The 19,521-nt window shown below is 38.7% G+C and overlaps 2 protein-coding genes across 2 annotated transcripts; both read left to right on the forward strand.

Annotated features, from left to right (window-relative positions):
• The first annotated feature begins 822 nt into the window (after nt 1-822).
• LOC128025608 (GTPase IMAP family member 7-like) lies at nt 823-14,954 on the forward strand. The gene is made up of 4 exons (XM_052612417.1): nt 823-968; nt 4,435-4,629; nt 4,780-4,952; nt 13,978-14,954. The coding sequence occupies exons 1-4, from the start codon at nt 823-825 to the stop codon at nt 14,952-14,954; spliced, it is 1,491 nt and encodes a 496-aa protein (XP_052468377.1).
• A 389-nt stretch (nt 14,955-15,343) lies between these two features.
• Nucleotides 15,344-16,951, forward strand: LOC128026277 (GTPase IMAP family member 8-like). The gene is made up of 2 exons (XM_052613656.1): nt 15,344-16,124; nt 16,323-16,951. Exons 1-2 carry the CDS (start codon nt 15,344-15,346, stop codon nt 16,949-16,951), a joined length of 1,410 nt encoding a protein of 469 aa, XP_052469616.1.
• The last annotated feature ends 2,570 nt before the right edge of the window (nt 16,952-19,521 follow it).

Below are 19,521 nucleotides of genomic sequence, written 5' to 3' on the forward strand. Positions count from 1 at the left end.
TGTATGTATTATTGAGAGAGTGAAATTGAAATTTTCTGTGTGTTTAAGATTTGTATACTTTATTATTTGGGATATTAATTGTTTTACAAGTTATATTCATGCTTCTGCTACTTCTAGTTCAATAGTTTACAATTCACAAGGTTGAATCATATGAGTTTAGGTGAAATAGTTGCTTACACTTGAACTTTAGACTGTTCCACAACCTCAGTACAACAACCTCAGGTGGGCGCAGCTACTACACAGTTCCCAGACATTAAGAGAAGCCAGCGTGTACGCATGCTTACTTAAAAGGGTAAAACATTGCAAGACACTAGACTGAACAATCTGAAAAGAAGCTTTGAACAGCAGTATACCCTTACGAAAATTAACCATGGTTTTACTACAAATAAAACCAAAAAACCATGGTTACTGAAGTTAAACCATGGTAACCACAAATTAACCATGGTTTTGCTATATTAACCATAGTTTAACCATGGTATTTGTAGTAAATCTGTGGTTTTACAAATGGCAGTCAATATGCCAAGAAACCATGGGTTACTACAGTTTTACTATAATAAAACCATGGTTATTTTTCGTAAGGGTAGAATATGGAAGTATCACATCAATGGGTTGAAAAGAGCCATGAAGAACAATGATGATGCAGATTTGATTTCTGAGGTTGTGAGCACCATTAATGTTACTAGCACAGCAAATGAAAAGGCGAAACGTTTTCTTTGTGGAGATCCTGAGGACATACCCTGGCCTGTTTCAGATTCAGTGTTTGAAGCCACTGTGTCCAGCATCATCTCTGCAACTTCGACTAAGTCAAAGTCTGTTTCTAAGATGTCCAGTCAGTCTTCCCATGATTCCTTGCAGAAAAGACAAGAAGCAGCGGCTGAAGTAGCAGCTACACATGAGGTGATTAAAATAATCAACTCACAGCATCAATATGAAGAGGAAATCAGGAAACTTGAGGCAGAGGATAAAAGGTTGGCGGCCGAGAGAGAAGCTCAAGAAAGGGACATGGAAGCGGAGAATGCAAGAAAAAGGGCCCAATTTATCTTACAAAGTAATGTCAGAAAAATAAAGTTGGAAGAGAAGAAAAAGGAAGTAGGACGATTGGAAGAATTAAAAAGACATAATGCAGCACAAGCAAGGCTACACTGAGAGCATTGAAGAGGATGAAGGAAAAATGTGTTCTGTTCCTCTTCAACCAAAACAAGACTATCTCTCTCAACCAAAACAACACTCTTATTCTCCTAAAAGTTTTCCAGTCATTCAAGCTCATGTATCTCAGTCAGATGCATTAGCTTCACCCAATGAAGCCTCCAATGACCTTGTGAAGGCACTTACTGAAGCTATTACAGCCAATAGGATTCCAATTCCAGAACCTGCTTTTTTTTCAGGGAACCTATGAAGTTGGAAACTGTCTTTTCAGTTGTTCGCAAGAACTTACCAGCCCAAGAAAAGCTCTTCTTTCTACGCAAGTATGTAAGTGGTCCAGCCAAGAAAGCTATTGAAGGACACTTTCTGGTTGGAACAGAAGCAGCTTACACGGCTGCCTGGAACATACTTGGAGACAGGTTTGGCCATCCATTTGTAGTTGGCAAGTCATACCGCGCCAAAATACAGTCATGGCACAAAATTGCTACCAAGGATAGCAAAGACCTTCAGGAATTTGTAGATTTTTTGAGCAGCATTGAATCAGCCATGCCTTATGTTCAAGGTTTACAAGCTCTGAATGACTGTGTTGAAAATCAAAGGATATCAGCTAAATTGCCAGAATGGTTGAGTTCACGTTGAAATAGAGGAGTCACTAAATTCCAACATGAATATAAGGTTCCCTGATTTCAAATACTTCATTGAATTTCTTAACAAGGAAGCTAGAATTGCATGCAATCCTATCACTTCACTGCAAGCAATAAAACCAGTATGCAAGAGAGATTCAAGCAACCTGATCAAGATCACTGCAAGTTTCAACGAAATCGTAACTCAATTGCTAAGACATTCACTACTACACCACTACTTCACCACTACTACTTCCACTATTAATGCAATCTCACTTAAATAAATGATTAAAGTTGTGCTGTTAACACAGTTACATTAATATACATTATATCATGGTTTGTTCAAATCTTGCACTTTTGTTTAATATCAATCATAAATATTATCATTATTATTTTTTTCCCCAAAGGGAAAGCATTAATTTGAAGGAGATAAAAGGGATTCATAAAACTTAAAACAATTATTTATTATAAAGGCAATATATTGTCCAAAGAACATTGAATCATTTATTTAATTTAATTATCATACGGGAAGGGTGGGAGTGGGGGGTGGTTTGATGGTAGACTTAACTGGTTGTAATGACGCGGAGGCGGCGTTAGAATCCATTTGCAGTTTAATAACATCCACAGCAGACAAATCCAAACAGTAGGCAGAGAATCGTAATCGTAGAAGGCAGAGAATTATACACAGATAGGCAGTCCAATCCAAACAACAAGGCAGTGGGCAAATCCAAAGGCAGAGACGAGGAAACCAGGCAAAGATCATACACAAGAAGGCAAACTATGGCAATGGGAAAAACGCTCGGTAAGGCAGACAGGCTAGCAATACTTCGCAACCGGATAGTGGTTGCGGCCATGCTTATATATATCACAAACAGGAAGTACAGGTGAAGCAGAGGGAGCGGAACACAGTCAGTACTCGGGAGAGGGCTCCCTCTGCTGGCGTGGCGTTACACTGTTTTTTTTTTTTAAATGTGTATTTTGTTTTATTATGCAGTAATTCTGTTTTACACTTATGACTGACCTTAATATTCTAAGTTGCAATATTAATGGCCTAAATAGCCCAGCCAGCCCTACAGGTTTTCTTGATTTTTTTGCGAAGTAGAAAGATTGATATAGTGTTAGTTCAAGAATCCCATTTGAAAGAGCAGGATGTAATAATACGTTTTATGAAGTGGTATCTCGTTCATGTTCGGATGAGTCCTAATACTGGTGCGGAAGACTTTTACTAAAATATTACTATTTTAGATAAAGGTTATGATTCAGATGGTAGAATAACACATAAAAACAAAAGTGGAGAATATAAATATTGTATTTCTTTTAGTTTATGCCCCTTGTACTCCTGACTCTACTTTTTTTCTCTGTTTTGTCTACCTATCTCTTAAAATTGTCATATTTTGAAATTGTATTAGATATAGACACGGGTTTTGTAATGTTGCATATTCTAGATAGATCTGGACCAAAGGAATCACACTCCAAAAAGCCTTCTGTTCTGACAAACTTAGACAATGTGTAACCTCATCTTCATTGGTGGTTAGTTGGCATTTATTAAATCCTTCTGTTAAGTCTTTCACTTTCTTTTCTGCTACTCATAAATCCTATTCACGAATTGACTATATTTTCATATACTTTATCTTCAGCTGTCTGTGATGCCGATATCCGGTCCTAATCTTTGTCTGATCATGATGGAAATCTGTGCAGATTATCTTTGATCCCTTGACCGTCTCATGCGACTAGATGGCGATTTAACCCTAAATTGTTAGAAAATGAAAACTTTTGCAGTCAATTCAGAAATAATTTTGCTGAGTTATTTAAATTAACCAAGGCTCAGTGGATGAGCCGAAACACTTTGGAATGCAGTTAAAGAATTTATAAGGAATAACTAAATTTCATATTCCTCTTTCCTTCAGAAAAACAGACATAAAAATATAGTTGAACTGGAATCACAGCTTCAGAATCTAACTAGAGTCAATCAACGGTTTCTCAGAAAATTCACTCATTTTTTTTTTTTTTATTATTAGTAGTTGTGCTTGTCATAGGCAAATATTATTATTTTATGGGTTTTGGAGTCTGTATGGGTTTGTTCTGCCTCAGCTAGGGATGGGCAATATGATAAATATCTAATAATTATTATTTTTTTTTATACTGATTCTTTATCATGTTGGTTTTTCTATTCTGCAAGCTGTTTGAGCATCACACCCAAACTAATGTTTCGATTAGCATGAGAAAAATGCTAAAATGGATGCTGAGTAGGTGTAACGGAGGCTTGCCTCTGGCGAATACGATTTGGTTGCACCATTAACTATAGCAAAGTCTGAGGTGTGGAAACGTTTTGACCATTTTTATAATGAGAATAATGAATGAATATGACGCACCATCAGTGAGTGCAGTGGCCTAGTCTACGTTAGTTATGAATAAATTATGTAAAACATGTATAAATGAGTCATTCTTGACAAAAGGCAAAAGAGCTGTGTGTGTGCGCTCATTTGAATAATGTCAGGCTGTAAACGGGTTTGGGCTTTTAAAAAGCTGTCAATCAAAATGTACTTGTCGGGCTCAGGTCCTGTCGGGTCTAACTTTTATGGCCTGAAGTCCTGCCAGGACAATAGAGGTCCCAGGAGGGAATCAGGGGTGTCCTAGGAGGATCTCTGGGGGTCTTCTCGGTGAGAAGAACACCAAATCTGACTCCACTTGAGAGCAAAGGCCAGCCTCGTAGAGGGGGCTCTAGCCTGAGTGATAGACCGCTGGTGGCAGATCACTTAGATCTGCCGCGTCCCGTCCAGAAGCCACACGTGGAGGTTCCAAAGATCTGGACGCTATTGCCAAGGCCCTCAGAGAGGAGGTCCCTCCCCAGGGGGATTTGCCAGTGAGGGGCTGTCACGAGGAGCATGAGTTCTGAAAACCAGGTCCGGTTGGGCCAGTAAGGCGCAACCAACAGGACCTGTTCCTCGTCCTCCCTGACCTTGCACAGCATCTGTGTGAGCAGGCTCACTGGGGGAAATGTATTCTTGCTTAGAGCCCCGAGCCCAGCTGTGTGCCAATGCATCCATGCCCAGGAGGGGCTGAGACAGGGAATAGTACAGCTGGCAGTGGGAGGACTCGTGGGAAGCGGACAGATCAACCTGGGCTTCCCCGAATCGACTCCAGATCAGCTGGACCATCTAGGGATGTCGCCATTCCCCGGGAAAGGTGAGCTGTCGTGTGAGTGCATCAGCTGCACGATTGAGCTCCCCCGGGATGTGGATAGCATGCAGCGACTTAAGCTGCTTCTGACTCCAGAGGAGCAGATGGCGGGCGAGTTGAGACATTTGACCTGATCATAGACCGCCCTGTACAAAACAGCCACAGTGTTGTCCATGCGGACCAACACATGTCTGTCTAGCAACAGCGGCTGAAACCGCTGTAAGGCTAGATGCACTCCCAGCAACTCCAGACAGTTGATTTACCAAAGCAGTTGAGGTCCTGTCCAGGACCCTGAAGCTGCCTGCCCATTGCATGTTGCACCCCTGCCCATGTTGGAGGCATCTGTTGTGACAAAAACATGCTGGGACACTTGTTTTAAGGGCACGCTGGCCCATAGAAAGGCAAGTTCCGACCAGGTTGGTGTACCACGATGTGTACCACGGCGCCGTGCCCATCTCAGGACTCGGGAGTGCAACCAGTGCTGAAGTGGTGGAGGAAAGGGAAATTGCTCTTTTATGAAAAAGTGGGTGCAGAAGAACAGAAGAAACAATAACTTTGGATTCTCCTCAGAGGGAAGGAGTCGCGATGTCTCCGCCAGCTCCTGAAGAGCAATCTCCCACATCTCCGAGTTGCCTGTGTCAGGGCTGCTTAGTCGTCTTCCTAGAGGACTTCGCAGCCAAAAGTGACACAGGGGCGCCGCTCTCCTGCGCGGGGCTCGACGCGCCAGCCTCGAAGAACTCTTAGCACCGGGCGGAGCTGGTGTGGAGGATGCAGGGGGTCGCCCATGGCGACGAGCAGGCTGAGGCACTGCCCGTGACGGAATGGTGGCAACCGGAGGATCACGTCGGGGTGAGATGTGCTGTATGGCCTCAATCTGCTGTTGTTCTGTCATGAAATGCTGGGCACAGCCCCTGACAGCATCGTCACACAGGACAGCCTGGGAGATGGGAGCATCGAGAGAGTGTACTTTGTCAGCGTCTTTCATACAGACAAGGCTGAACCAGAAACGGCACTACTGGATCACTAGGGTGGACTTCGCCTTCCCAATGGACTGCGTTGTGACTTCCGTCACCTGGAAGGGTGAGGTCAGTCACCGTGCACAGCTCCTGCATCAACCTTGGGTTGGTTCTACCCTCGTGCATTTGTTACCCAGACACAGAAGACAATGCTCGTGGCCGTTGTCAGAGAAAAGGAAACGACCGCATCCAAAAGGACGCTGACAAAACGGCATCTTTAAAAAGACGTGAAATGTCCGTGATTTGCTCTTTTAGGAAATCAATCACTCGGCTCCGAAGCAAAAATCTAATTAGTGGATGCACCTGTCGCCCTATTTATACCCGTTGGCACAGGGAGTGGCTCAGGTATGTTAAATCCACTAGCCAATTTTCATTGGTGTTTTCTCTTAAACTCACAGATGATTGGCCTCCCAAGTGAGACCCCATATGTTGTTCGACATAACTCGTAGTGACCGACAGATAGGGAACTAATTGTTCATCCTCCCCTTGTACAGTATTATCTCTAGATGCAATGAAAGCTTTCGACCAACTAGAATAAAACGGGGCGGTTCTACAGCATCTGGGTCTAGGACTGAGTTTCATAAACATGATAAAAGTTCTGTACGCCAATCCAGAAACCTCTGTTCTCACAGGTTCTATCTGCTCTAACCAATTCTTTATAAATCAAGGTACTCATCAGGGTTGCCCACTTTCTCCTCTGTTATTTGCCCTACCTTGGAACCCTTAGCTCAAGCGGTCTGATGATCTGAAACTATTTCTCCCATAAGGAAAACTCATCATCATATTTATTTATTCGCTGATAATATACTTTCTTTTGTTGTATTGTTTTTGGAGAAACTGTCACATTCTTTTCCCCATGTTTTTAATTTATACGACCATTTTGGATTTCTCTCAGGATTTAAAATTAATTGATTATTTAATTTTAATTATTTATTAATTTATTGATTAATTAATAGTAGGTTGTGTTGGTGCAGTGGACAAGACACATGCCTTTGGTGTGAGAGACCTGGGTTCAAATCCACTGTGAGACACCATGTGTCCCTGAGCAAGACACTTAACCCCTAGTTGCTCAAGAGGTGTATGACATCTATATAGCAATTGTAAATTGATAAAAGTGTCAGATAAATGTAAATGTAATTGGATTAAGTCATGTCTACTTCCCCTCAGTTCTAGATTTGATCCTATTTCCGTTTCTGTAATTATTCCAGTGTTTCAAAATTTTAAGTACTTGAGGATAGACGTTTTTAAGTGAGATTGCAAAAGAAGAAGAAAAAAATTAGAGCACTCACCCTGCGAGACATACACGACATAACCTGAGTAAGCAAGGTTTGCGTTACTCATCTGAGAGTTCAGGGTATATGTAATCGTAAATGAACCTTACTTTCTGGAAAACACCCTCAGGTGTGATTAGATAAAACTGTCAGTTGTGTTGTTTTTCTGCTGTAAAGTAAAAAGACAAACAGGAACACTCCACAGTGGAGTGGAGTTATTTTTTTATGCAAATGGAACTGAACTTCTTTAAATGATTTTAATCAGCAAAATAACAGAATTCTAACCAAACAGACACTTTTATCACTAACTATCACAAACAAAACTATTATTATTATTTTTTTTTTATAAAACATCAACATCTAAGATGTTTAGATGTTGATGTCTAATTGAAAATAGTGTTTTTCGTAGTTTAAGCAACCTCTGTGAATTCTCAATAAGATCTTCTGTAGATGTCTAATAGAAACGAAGTCAGTCTGGTTATTAATAAGTGGAGCTGGTGATGCTGTTTGTGGGGTTGTCAGATCTCAGGACATTGAATGTCGTCTTATATTTCAGTTGATTTCATCTAAGGCTGTGTCTGAAGTCAGTTGTAGTAGTTCTTGTGTTTCTCTTTTCTTCAGTTCTTCTGCTTGTTATCAGCAGCTGTTCATCAGTGATGCTCAACCAGTTTTTAATCTCAGGTTCATCACTGCTTTCAGTTCTCTGTAGTGTGGACATAGAAGAACTGAGCAGTGTTCTTTTAAAACTAGGGATTTTAATGTGTTACAGGCTTTGTGACTCACTCGTGTTATTGTGATGGGATGAATATTGCTACTATAACCCCCTCTGCTGGAGAATAGGAGGAACTCATAGGTTTAGCTGTGTCCCTCACCGCTGGTTAAAGATTAACATGATTGTATCACAATAAAAGTGATACAATCAGTGCCAGGGATGTAGTGAGCACTTGACTAATTTCCTATACATTACATTGTCCATGGTGTTGCCCTTGCCTGGTGGAGTCCTGTGGTTTTGGGGTTTCTATTTCATTCTCTGTTTAAACCCACCCAAGGAATGTGGATGAATGGAATACCATATGTGAGAGGTAGCGATGGCGAGATAAAGCCTCATGAGGCTTTAAGCTTTTCAGCGAAGTGGCTGACAAAAGGATTCATTTTTGGAGGCTTCATTTGCTCACAATACCACCTGGTGGCCATATATGTTTTTTTTTTTTTTTGCACTCTTTGACCACCAGATGGCATTTCCAAAAGTCACTCATTCATTAGTCCTCATCTGTTCTGATTCAGTTAATCTTCTGTCCCATGGTTCTCCTAGTTTAAATAATCGTTTTGCATATAAAGTGTGTAATTCCTGATCAGCGCCTGACAACTAAAGTCTTGAAGGGTTGCATACCAAAGTATACCAAATGTTTCCACATTGACATTTCACATGGCAAGACTGTGTAATATCTTCCCCTGCTGGTTTGAAGTGTGTAACCAGAGTCTTCACACCCTGAAACAGGTTGATGACTGGGCTGTGCAGTGGGATCTCTACATCCAAATGGACAAATGTGTATTTAAGAATCAGGTTAATGTTATGGCCTGCACAGGACAGTCCAGTGTAATCTTTTAAAGCTGCCACCACATTTGAACCATTGTCGGTCACTACAACAATATCGTTGCTTAAGAACTACTATATGTTAGGTTAAAAAAAAAAAAAAATACAGCATAAACATAAAGGATTATTCCAAACTACAAATCACAGAGCATAATGATTTCTTAGTAAGTAAATTATTGTTAAAGCTTGAGCTACTCAGAACAATTAACAAGAGACACTTAATAGAATAGTACCATATTACTTGGACAAGCCAATAAAAAGAGTATAACTCAGTTAAGTATATGTACTACAAATTTATGTAACAGGAGACTGGGGTTAAAAGATACCTGAAGGATGGACTCCACAGTCCTTATGATATTATCATGGGTTTTGACACTTATGATCTCCCTTGTATCCAGGAAAGGTCCAACAATTTCCATCCAAGAATATAATGAACCGTGACTGTTATGTAGTGTGTGTTTGTCCTTTCTTCTGTCCAAAGGTCAGTTGTCACAGCACAGTCTGGGCTCTAAAGGAATAGAGTATGATGTAAATGTTATTTCAGCCTTCACAGGATCTTACATTAACAGATAACCGTTTGACCATATGCTTTTAGTTTAAAATCCCATAAAAGTAAGCTCCAAAAATGGCAAAAAAAACATTAAACATTAAACATAAAAAAGCATTGTAGCCAGGCCTACCTGTTGTAGATCATCCATAAGCTGTTTCTTTACTTTCTCGTATTCGTCTTCAACATGTCGAGACACAGTGTGTGCATTCGGTAGCACATCTTCAATCTCAATGCTGCTTCCATATTTAGCCCCGATACTGAGCATTTTCACAACTTCAATGAACCCTTGTCCTAGATCCTGGCTGCACAGATGAACAATCACGTCTGTGAAACTCGACTTTACAGTCACTGGGACCTTACGCTTCATAAATGAAGAAATCGTTGCTTTGAGCTGACTTTGCAAAGCAAAAACCACTCGTGCCCGAGTCGGCATGGTATTTGATAATGTGTCTATGATCTGTCTTGCAGCTAGCGTATGGCGTTTTCATGCCGTCTTTCTCAACTCGTAAAAATGTTTTGGTTACCCAGACCGCCCAGGAATGTCAGTGAGCACAATTGATGTATAATTTTCGGACAGTAGTCGTTGAAGCGTAGCTTTCAGGTCTGACTACATTTTGGCTATGATTTTTTGCGACTAAAATCAAACACACGGGGAAGCCGCGTTTCTCTTAAACCAACTTAGTGTTTTTCTGAAACCAACTGTTTTGGGTGTGTGGAGCACGTCATTCACTTAACCAGCCAAACCAAAACAAACAGGGAGAGCATTAAACTAGAATTGAGTTTACAATTAAAATATATAGTTTATTTATATAAAGGCGCAAATTTGTGTATAAAGTTGAGTATCATGTTTTTACGATTCTCGGTCCCTCCCGCTGCCGATGACATTTTTTCCTGTCCCGTCCCAATCACGTGAAGAATAGTGATTTTTTTTTCTTGTGGGATACCCGTGACCCACAGGGTTCCCGAAAAAATGTCATCCTCTAATCCTTTGATCAATGCTGATAAACCTGTCAACCTTCTGGTGCAATTTAAACCAGTATGTAGATTAAAAAATAAAAAAAATCTGATTTATCCAGTGTGACTTTGATAGGAATTGGCAAGTTGAATTTCATGCATTGATTGTCGTTAATGAAACTTGACACCTAGTGTTGAAACAGTAGCTTTAAATTGACCCTAATAGGACTATAACCCCCCGGGGGAAAAAAAGGGCACAAATTGTGGTTCCACTGTTCGTGCCAGCATGCAGGTTAGGAAAAATCACTAGGCAAATGTTATTTTGAATGTTCTTCAAACACACCTTCCATTGTTTGCTGTGTGGTCACTTTCACTTTCATGTTCATACCTCTCCTCACCAAATGAGCCAGGCATGCAACTATGTTTCTCATCCTGAACCAAACTGAATGCATAAGTTTGCAAATACCCAAACATTGTGTCTTGTGAAGTGTATGCAAATGTGTTGTCAGTATCGAGTTTATCTAACACTCTTGATTAAAGATTGCAACAGACAGTTATCGTGCATTTTAGCACTTTAAATATGGCAATTTATATAACTAATGTAACAATAATGCCTTAATATATTGCACTCGGTTGCATTACACGTACATTATGTGGCAGCCTATTCATTCAAAGTACATATCATTGTAATGTTACAGCATTGTGTCCAGTTCCACAAACCTTACAATGCTTATTGTGACACGGATATGATTATATAACATCAAGGTAACCCTTCCAGTTTCTCTTTCCCCGTCGGACAGTGTAACACAAGTCCTGGTTACCTGAAAAGGTGTTTTTAAGGGTGGGGACGGCGGGTAGGACATCCTGCATTCCCACTGTTTTGTTTGCTAGCTAAATCTTGTGCAGGGGATTATTTCTTGTGTTTTTCGGTGCTAGAACTAATTGTTGTAATGCTCAGTCCGAGTGTTCGTTGTGACTGTTAGCAGGAGGAAAAACGCGACGTTCTCTGCGCGCGCTCTGGTCCAGCGCTCGTGCACAGCTGCAGTCGCCCGCGGCGCATCTCAAGGTAGTTCATTTTATTTTATTTATTTATTTTGAGCGGATACATGGCTAAATAGAGACGCAACGGAACGGCCTGCCTGGATCAAAAATAAAATTGCTGTCCTTTTTGCCAGTGCTTCATTTGAACACGTTGACAGACTGTACAAAAACAGGTCGACACTGGCTAATCTCCAGGCTGAGAGCGGTAAGCGTCAGAAGTTTATTAAAATATTTTTCACATTTTCTTTAAAAAATGAACAAGCACTGCACTAAAATAGTTTAATACAAGCCAGATAAGCAGTTATATGACCTACTTTGTGGCACCTGCGAAGTGACGCCCATAGTTACCTGTATTGAAAACAGCAACTTAACATCAGGAGGCAGACCAAGGTAATATTTTCACACACAAATCACACATAGAATAAGCAACTATGAATTAAACAAAATCATCAAGTGTTTTGTACATCCCTGTTATTTGAAATGAAATGTTATCCTTTTTTTTTTCAGAGTAAGTCTCTGAGAATGTCCCATACCACATTACACTTAAGCTTTGTAAATGTTTTTGTTGTTGTTGTACATCTTTCTTTCTTTCTTTTTTTTATAAACAAAGGTTATATTTGTAACTAACATTGATTTAAATATACATATTTACCTACATGTTCAGCTTTTGTCTGTTATATATATATATATTTTTTTTTCTCTGTTCATAAATACTGCTAAATTCCCTGCTACAATGAGAAGAGGAGTGATTAACTGACCACAAAAAAGGGGGCAAACAGAATATGGCATCAGCACAAAACGGTCAGTAAGTTCATGTTTAAATAAAAAAAAAAAAAAAACATTCATAGTTAATTTAGAATCAGTGTTCACAATTTGTTTTTAATTTCTTTTGGGGAAGCATCCGTGCATTATTTTCTGAGGCAAAACATTTTGTCAAGCTTAAATTGATCGATACCATTTGTGGCATATTGTTGTACCACAAAACAGATAAACAATAGAACTGAATTTAGAACATTTAACTTATAGCCACAATATATATATATATATATATATATATATATATATATATATATATATATATATATATATATATATATATATATAAAATGTGTATCAACATGGTATTAGTGTAATAATTGCTTGTCAAGTAACAGTATATTAGGTTTTTTTTAACTCTGCCATGACAATGCAACACTATGAACATTAAAGGGGGGGTGAAATGCTCGTTTTCACTCAATATCCTGTTAATCTTGAGTACCTATAGAGTAGTACTGCATCCTTCATAACTCCAAAAAGTCTTTAGTTTTATTATATTCATAAGAGAAAGATAGTCTGTACCGATTTTTCCCGGAAAAACACAAGCCGCTGGAGGCGTGACGTGTGGGCGGAGCTAAAGAATCACGAGCGCGAGTAGGATTTTGTGTTGAGTGAGTCTGGAAGCTGTGACACAGATCCAGAGGCTGAAATTTAACAAGAGCAGCATCAGCAAAGGCTTCTCTATGTGGTATGTACTGAAACTGTATATATTTGCTTAGCGGTTTTGGAAAATGACTAAGTTCCACTTTGTCGTCTTTTTTTTTTTTTTTTTTAAGCTGTACATGTGGAAAGTGCAGTTTGATAACAACATCGCATGTTGTTTACTTGATGTGCTTACGCACCGATAGCTAAGTTAACAACACAGAGATATTTGAAGCAGTTTTACTTACCGCCTGCGGTTCCAACACACGATCGTGACCCTTTTTCGTTGGGATTACATTATCCTTAAGAAATAAATGATGTGCAAATCCAGCGTCAACCTGGGCCTTGTTTGTAAAACAAGCATCTTCGAAATGCAGGGAACAAACACAAACACTTGCACAACTCCGTTGATGCTCTGTCAAAATAAACTCCATCCACTGGTCCCTTAATGCTGTTTCTCTTTTGGTAATCTGTGCAGGGTTGTCTTGCCCTGGCAACCAAAAACACACTTCTTTTGTGACATTTCGCGACGCTCTCGCTGTGATGAGTGATTGTCTGTGCACAGCCTCTCTCTGCTCTGCTATACGGGAGCGCGCGCTCTTCCGGCAGAAGTGCCTCAGGACCCATATAAGGAAATTCCGCCCCATCTAACGTCACACAGAGCCATACTCGAAAAAAACTTTCCGAAACTTGTGACAAACCGGAAGGAGTATTTTTGGAACAGAAATACTCCTTCAAACGCACAACTTAATTTTTGAAACTTTGTCCATGTTTAGCATGGGAATCCAACTCTTTAACAGTGTAAAAAACTCAGTATGCATGAAATAGCATTTCACCCCCCTTTAATAAAACTGTATAAATTATTTGTTAACATATACACACCATAAGCAGTACAAAATAATGTGGTTTATAAAACGTTTCAGTTCTCAAATGGCCGTTTTGTCACAACAGTGAATTTCACTGATTTAACTGTAGGTGGCTCTAAAGTCACAGTCAGGACAATGTTTGACAAAACAAAATCAAATATGGAGCTAGATAATTCATGGTTTGGACTGAATAAATAAATGCATACATACTGTTACATAAACACTACAATCAGTCACAAGAGAAGCATCAGCTAATAAGAGTCCTACTGCCTGTTCCACAGAGTCTGATGAAGAACATGATTCACAGGAGCTGAGGATTGTGCTGCTGGGAGTCTGTGGAGCGGGAAAGAGTTCAACCGCAAATGCAGTACTGGGTCGAGAGGCATTTAAAGAGAGCAGAACCAGAGAGAGTGAGAAACAGACAGGAAGAGTAGAAGACAGAGACATCTCCATCATCGACACGCCAGGATTCTTCAACACTCACCTGACCGATGAAGAGATGAAGAATGAGATGATGAAGAGTATGTTCCTCTGTTATCCTGGTCCTCACCTGTTCCTGCTTGTCATCAACCTGAAGACCTTCAGAGAGGAGCAGAGGAACCTCGTGGAGCAAGTTCAGGAGAACTTTGGAGAAGAAGCTTTGCTGTTCACAATGGTGTTGTTTATTGGACGAGAAAAAGTATCCAAAAGAGAATTAAATCAAATAATTGAAAGTCAAGCAACACAGAAAATACTGAACTACTTTGAGGGAAGATGTCATGTGATAAACAGCAAAAGTGAATGTGATTCCAGCCAGATCATAAAGCTCCTGAACAATATTGATAAAATAGTGAATAATAATGGAGGACAACACTACAGTAATGAGATCTACCTGAAGAATCAGAGGAAAGTCAGAGAGGAGGAGAGGATGAAACAAGTAGAAAAGAGACTCAAACAAGAGGAAGAGAAAATGAAACAAGAGCAGGCGAGGAGAGGACACATGGAGATGAAGAAAATACAGGAAGATAGTGGGACATGGAAGCGGAAAGGAGGGATAAATCAAGAGGAGGACATAACAATGAGAAGCAAAGAGGAGGGAATAAAAGATGACAATGAGAGGAAAAGAGAGAATGTTAGAAAGAAGAAAACCAAATATCTGAGAGAAAACGGAGCTGCTGTTCAGGAAAATCTCAGAAGACAGATGGAAAGTTGGAGAGAGAAAGAAAGACAGAGATGGAAACTAGAAAGAGAAAATCCATCAAGACCAGGTAACTACTGAACCATTCGTGGTAACATTTTTAACATGTTCATATTCCAAAAAGGCAAAGGGGGCATTTACTCGGTAATTAAAAGCATTTATTTTCAAATTGAATTAATAAATAAAGGTTTCCCAATGTTTTCCTTGTTCTCGTGTTACCTGTGTTCTTAGTCATCCCTCATTCATTTCCAAAGTCACTCATTAGTCCTCATCTGTTCTGATTCAGTTAATCTTCTGTCCCATGGTTCTCAGAGTTAAAAAAAAAAAAAAATAATCGTTTTGTATATAAAGTGTGTAATTCCTGATCAGCGCCTGACTACTAAAGTCTTGAAGGGTTGTATACCAGAGTATACCAAATGTTTCCACATTGACATTTCAGCAGTTTGGCACAACAACATATATTGTCTCTCATGTCAGCAGATTTGAGGATCATGATTCTTGGTAAATCTGATGTGGGAAAGACTGCAACAGCAAACACCATCCTGTGTAGAAATGCATTTCAAGCAGGGGCACAATCTGATACTTTAACCTGTGAGAAACAAGATGCAGTAGTTTCTGGAAGGAATATCTCAATCATTGACACTCCAGGACTGTTAGATGCTCAGATGTACAAGCACTTTCCGGATGAACTAAAGCGGGATATCGATAAATGCTTAGAAATATCTGCTCCTGGTCCTCATGTGTTTCTGCTGGTCATCAGACTGAATGGGGAATACACAGAAGAGGAGAAAAACACAGTCAAATGGATTCAGAAGAACTTTGGAGAAGATGCAGTACGGCACACTTTTGTTCTGCTCACTCACATGGATTTGCTGAAGGACGAATCATTGGATCTGTATATCAGAAAAAGCCCTGATTTACAGCCACTGATTGACAGCTGTGGAAGAAGATTTCACTCGTTCAACAATCAGCACAGAAACAACCAAGTTCAGGTGACAGAACTGCTGAAGAAGATCGAACAGCTGATTGAAGACAATGGAGGACAACATTATTCCAATGAGACGAGCCCAAAGAAGAAACAAGAGGAGATAAGACATGACAATAGTCAAGAGGACATAGAGAAATTCTTACATGAACAGAAAAGAGAAACAGATGAACTCTTGACACTCATGATGAGTCTTGAGATGAGTGAGATGGCTCAGAGATTGTCACAAGTGAGAGCAATGGCACAGAGCAATCTGTCAAAACAAGGTAAATAAAAAAATATATATATTTGTGAAATGTTATTGTGGTTCTGCATGTGTTGTAAATCACATGGGAGCCTTATTTAAACTGACGTAGATGGGATGTTTTGTCAGACTGCACATTATAGGTTTTAATGTTATTATAGCAGAGGACCCAGCAATTTTAAAAATCTGAGTAATCTCATGTATCTCTTTAACCTTACAGATCTGAGGATTGTGCTGCTGGGTTTTCTTACAGCTGGTAAGAGTGCAACAGGAAACACCATCCTGGGCAAAAATGTGTTCAGAGAAAGTTTTATGACATCTACTAGGAGATGTGAGAAACAAGAAGCAATGGTGCATGACAGGAACATCTCAATGATAGACACTCCAGGACTGTTAGATCCATTCTTATTCAGGCACATTCAAGATCATAATGAGTCTGATATTGACAAAAGCTTAGAAATGTCTGCTCCTGGTCCTCATGTGTTTCTGCTGGTGATTGGTGTTGAAGGATTAGCAAGGGTGGAAAAGAACCCGGTTAAATGGTTCCAGGAGAACCTTGAAAAAGATGCTTTAAATCACACTATTGTTCTTGTCACCCATGCTGATTTGCTGGATGCACTGATTGACGAACCTCTAAATGAGTATATCCAAAAAATCAAGGACCTCAAATCACTTATAGACAGCTGTGGTGGCAGATATCACTCATTTAACAACAAGGACAGAAACAATCGAGGTCAGGTCAAAGAGCTGCTGGAGAAGATTGATGAAATGGTGCAGGGAAATGGAGGAAGGCACTACACCAAACAAAACATATTTAAAAGAGAAACAGGTGGTTGTGAGATACAATAAAACCCATTAAGACGAGGATCATACTTAATTACTGCTACAGTGGTCATTGTGAGCCTTATTGATTTTCTTCAGTTTAACATATTTAAGCCACCATCTGTTATTTATCAAGAAAACTTGTGAAGAGATCTAACAAAGGTATACCTACCTATGCATTAAGGAGAAAAAAAGTCAGGACTAATCAATATTTAATGGTCCATTCATTTACAATAAGATTGTATAAGTGTATACATCACTATTTTTCTTGATATTAAAATGTTTCATTTGACATCACCATCATGGAGATCAGCGTTTGATTTAGTAGAGCTCTTGACCTTGTTGAGTTGTTTCATTTTCAAGAATTGCAGATGTTTTCAAAAAAAAAAATTCTGTGTTGATAAAACAACTCAACATGTCTGTTTTAGCAGCAGACAAATGACTGCATTAAACTGTTTTAAATAACTAAACCAAGGTGAACAAAATATCTTGTAATGCTCTTGTTGCATTTCAGATACTGAACATTGATATGTATAAATTCATTGGAAAAAAAACATTGGAGTGTATAAATACACATTTTTAACTTTTTGTTTAATATGTGGTTTGTGTCATTAATACACTCACAGACATCAATGTTTAGTATGAATCACAACAATGGTGACATACTTCATACCAGCAAACAAAACACATTCAGGGGTTCCAGCATGCATTGCTGCATTTTTTTTTGTCACCATTGTTTAGGTTTGTATGATGAGTGCTGATGTCTTAGTGTATTAAACGTCCTAAATGGTTTTGTACAATCTTACAGAACTTAGTTTGTAAAAGTTAATTATTTTATTTACATTTTAGATTATTATTTTCTTCCCATATAGCATTTAATTAATGTAGTTGTCTAAACTACTTTAAATTAGTCCTTTTGCCTGTTGTCTGTTAAAACTGACCTGTTGATTTGCTTGTTCAATGCAGAAACGTTTTCTGAAACACAATTGCTGCAAAAAAAGTTGTTCAGAAGAAGTCAAGAGAAATGATCTCCATGATGGTGACTTTAAATAAAAGAAAAATCAACAAGAGGTCAACATCTAATCCTCTGTTAATTCTCAATAAGCACTTTTGTAGATGTCTTACAGAAATAAAATAAACCTGGGTAGTAATAACTGAAGTTGATGATGCTTTTTGTGAAGTTGTTTAATCAGATCTCGAGAGATTTAAAGTATTGCATCTTAAGTTCATCTAAGGCTGTGTCTGAAGAAAGTGTTTGAATGATTGAATGATTCAGGATCACCCTACTAAGCTTTAAATAATATTCTAATAACATTAAGGAAACTGAATATTGTTATATTCTTGGAATGTTACAAATCAGTGTTCCTAGAATTTTGAATTTTAAATAAAAAATAAGTTCACAGAAAATTTGAGGAAAATCATACCTTTTAAAAACATCAATATAACTGGACATTTATAATGTTCCTAGAGCCAACACTGTATATTTGCAGAACTTTCTTTTAACAAAAATCTGTTAATTTAGTTTCATAATTTTCTAAAAGGCTCTAAACGTCAGTTGTCTCATACTGTTGCCTATTAATATGATTGCTAAATATGCACATGACCTCATACACAGTTGTGTGGTTATTTAAGTTTTGTCCCGGTTTCAATCTCTATTGTTGACTCTTGTTGTGTATTTTATTGTCTTTTTTAATAGTTCAACCATTGTTTTTAAAGTCCTTTATGTTTGCTTTCGTCTTGTCTTTGTCTAGTGCTGTCGTATGTAACATATTTGTCATCCTATAAATGTCTTGTCAAGGCTTAAAACAGAAATTTTAATCCAGTCCTATTTATTTTAGTTTCTTTGACGCTTTGTGATCATTGGGTCACATCTACTCTTTAGCAGCTCAAACGTTTTAAGTTGCTTCAGAGCAATAAATTATATAGTGTTCCCAGAAGCTCAAAAAAATATACAGATTATTTTACTTAATTTCATTATTATTATTTTTTCTTCATCTAGCGGTGACTTGATGAACTTGAACAAAATTTATGTTTGCCAAATGTGAATTGTTAAATGTGTTTGAAAGTGTTGACTGTAAATGTACTTTCTCTATGGGGATAAATAAATAAACTGAAACTAAAGTAGTAGCCTTATGGAGTTTATAGATGGCACAATGGGGTTCAAACACCCTATTTACACATGCAATAAATACACATATTAACATATTAAAACTTTAAAAATACCTTCAACAATGTATTTCAGGTTTGCCATAAATGCAAGTAAATAGAGAGTCAACATTTTTATTTTTATTTATTTTTTTATTTATTTTTTTCATGAGAACAGGTTAAGGATGAGTGATGTGAAATTAAATTAATGAGTGAGTCACCACCAGTGACACTCGTGAGAACCGGATCTGCCAGAGACTGACAAAAGACTCCACCCAAACAAAGAATGATATTCTTTCAAGCTAAAAATTCAGCAGACTCGTGACAACATCATGACGAAGCACCAAGTGAATGACGTATGTTGTTTCTTGGACTGTGCGGTCTCCATCCCCACACCCCTTTTAGTTCCTCAACCAACTGTAGACTCTTAGAAGTAACTCTATCTAAACAAT

This window comes from Carassius gibelio, chromosome A1 (assembly GCF_023724105.1).
Source record: "Carassius gibelio isolate Cgi1373 ecotype wild population from Czech Republic chromosome A1, carGib1.2-hapl.c, whole genome shotgun sequence".
Lineage (NCBI taxonomy): Eukaryota > Metazoa > Chordata > Actinopteri > Cypriniformes > Cyprinidae > Carassius > Carassius gibelio.

Excerpts from the sequence above, each read along its gene's own strand:
- LOC128025608 (XM_052612417.1), top strand. The coding sequence starts at position 823 with ATGTCCAGTCAGTCTTCCCATGATTCCTTGCAGAAAAGACAAGAAGCA. Across the intron at positions 4,630-4,779 it reads CTCCCCAGGGGGATTTGCCA|AGCCCCGAGCCCAGCTGTGT; the intron begins GTGAGGGGCTGT and ends ATTCTTGCTTAG. Across the intron at positions 4,953-13,977 it reads GTCGCCATTCCCCGGGAAAG|AGTCTGATGAAGAACATGAT; the intron begins GTGAGCTGTCGT and ends CCTGTTCCACAG.
- LOC128026277 (XM_052613656.1), top strand. The coding sequence starts at position 15,344 with ATGTCAGCAGATTTGAGGATCATGATTCTTGGTAAATCTGATGTGGGA. Across the intron at positions 16,125-16,322 it reads GAGCAATCTGTCAAAACAAG|ATCTGAGGATTGTGCTGCTG; the intron begins GTAAATAAAAAA and ends TTAACCTTACAG.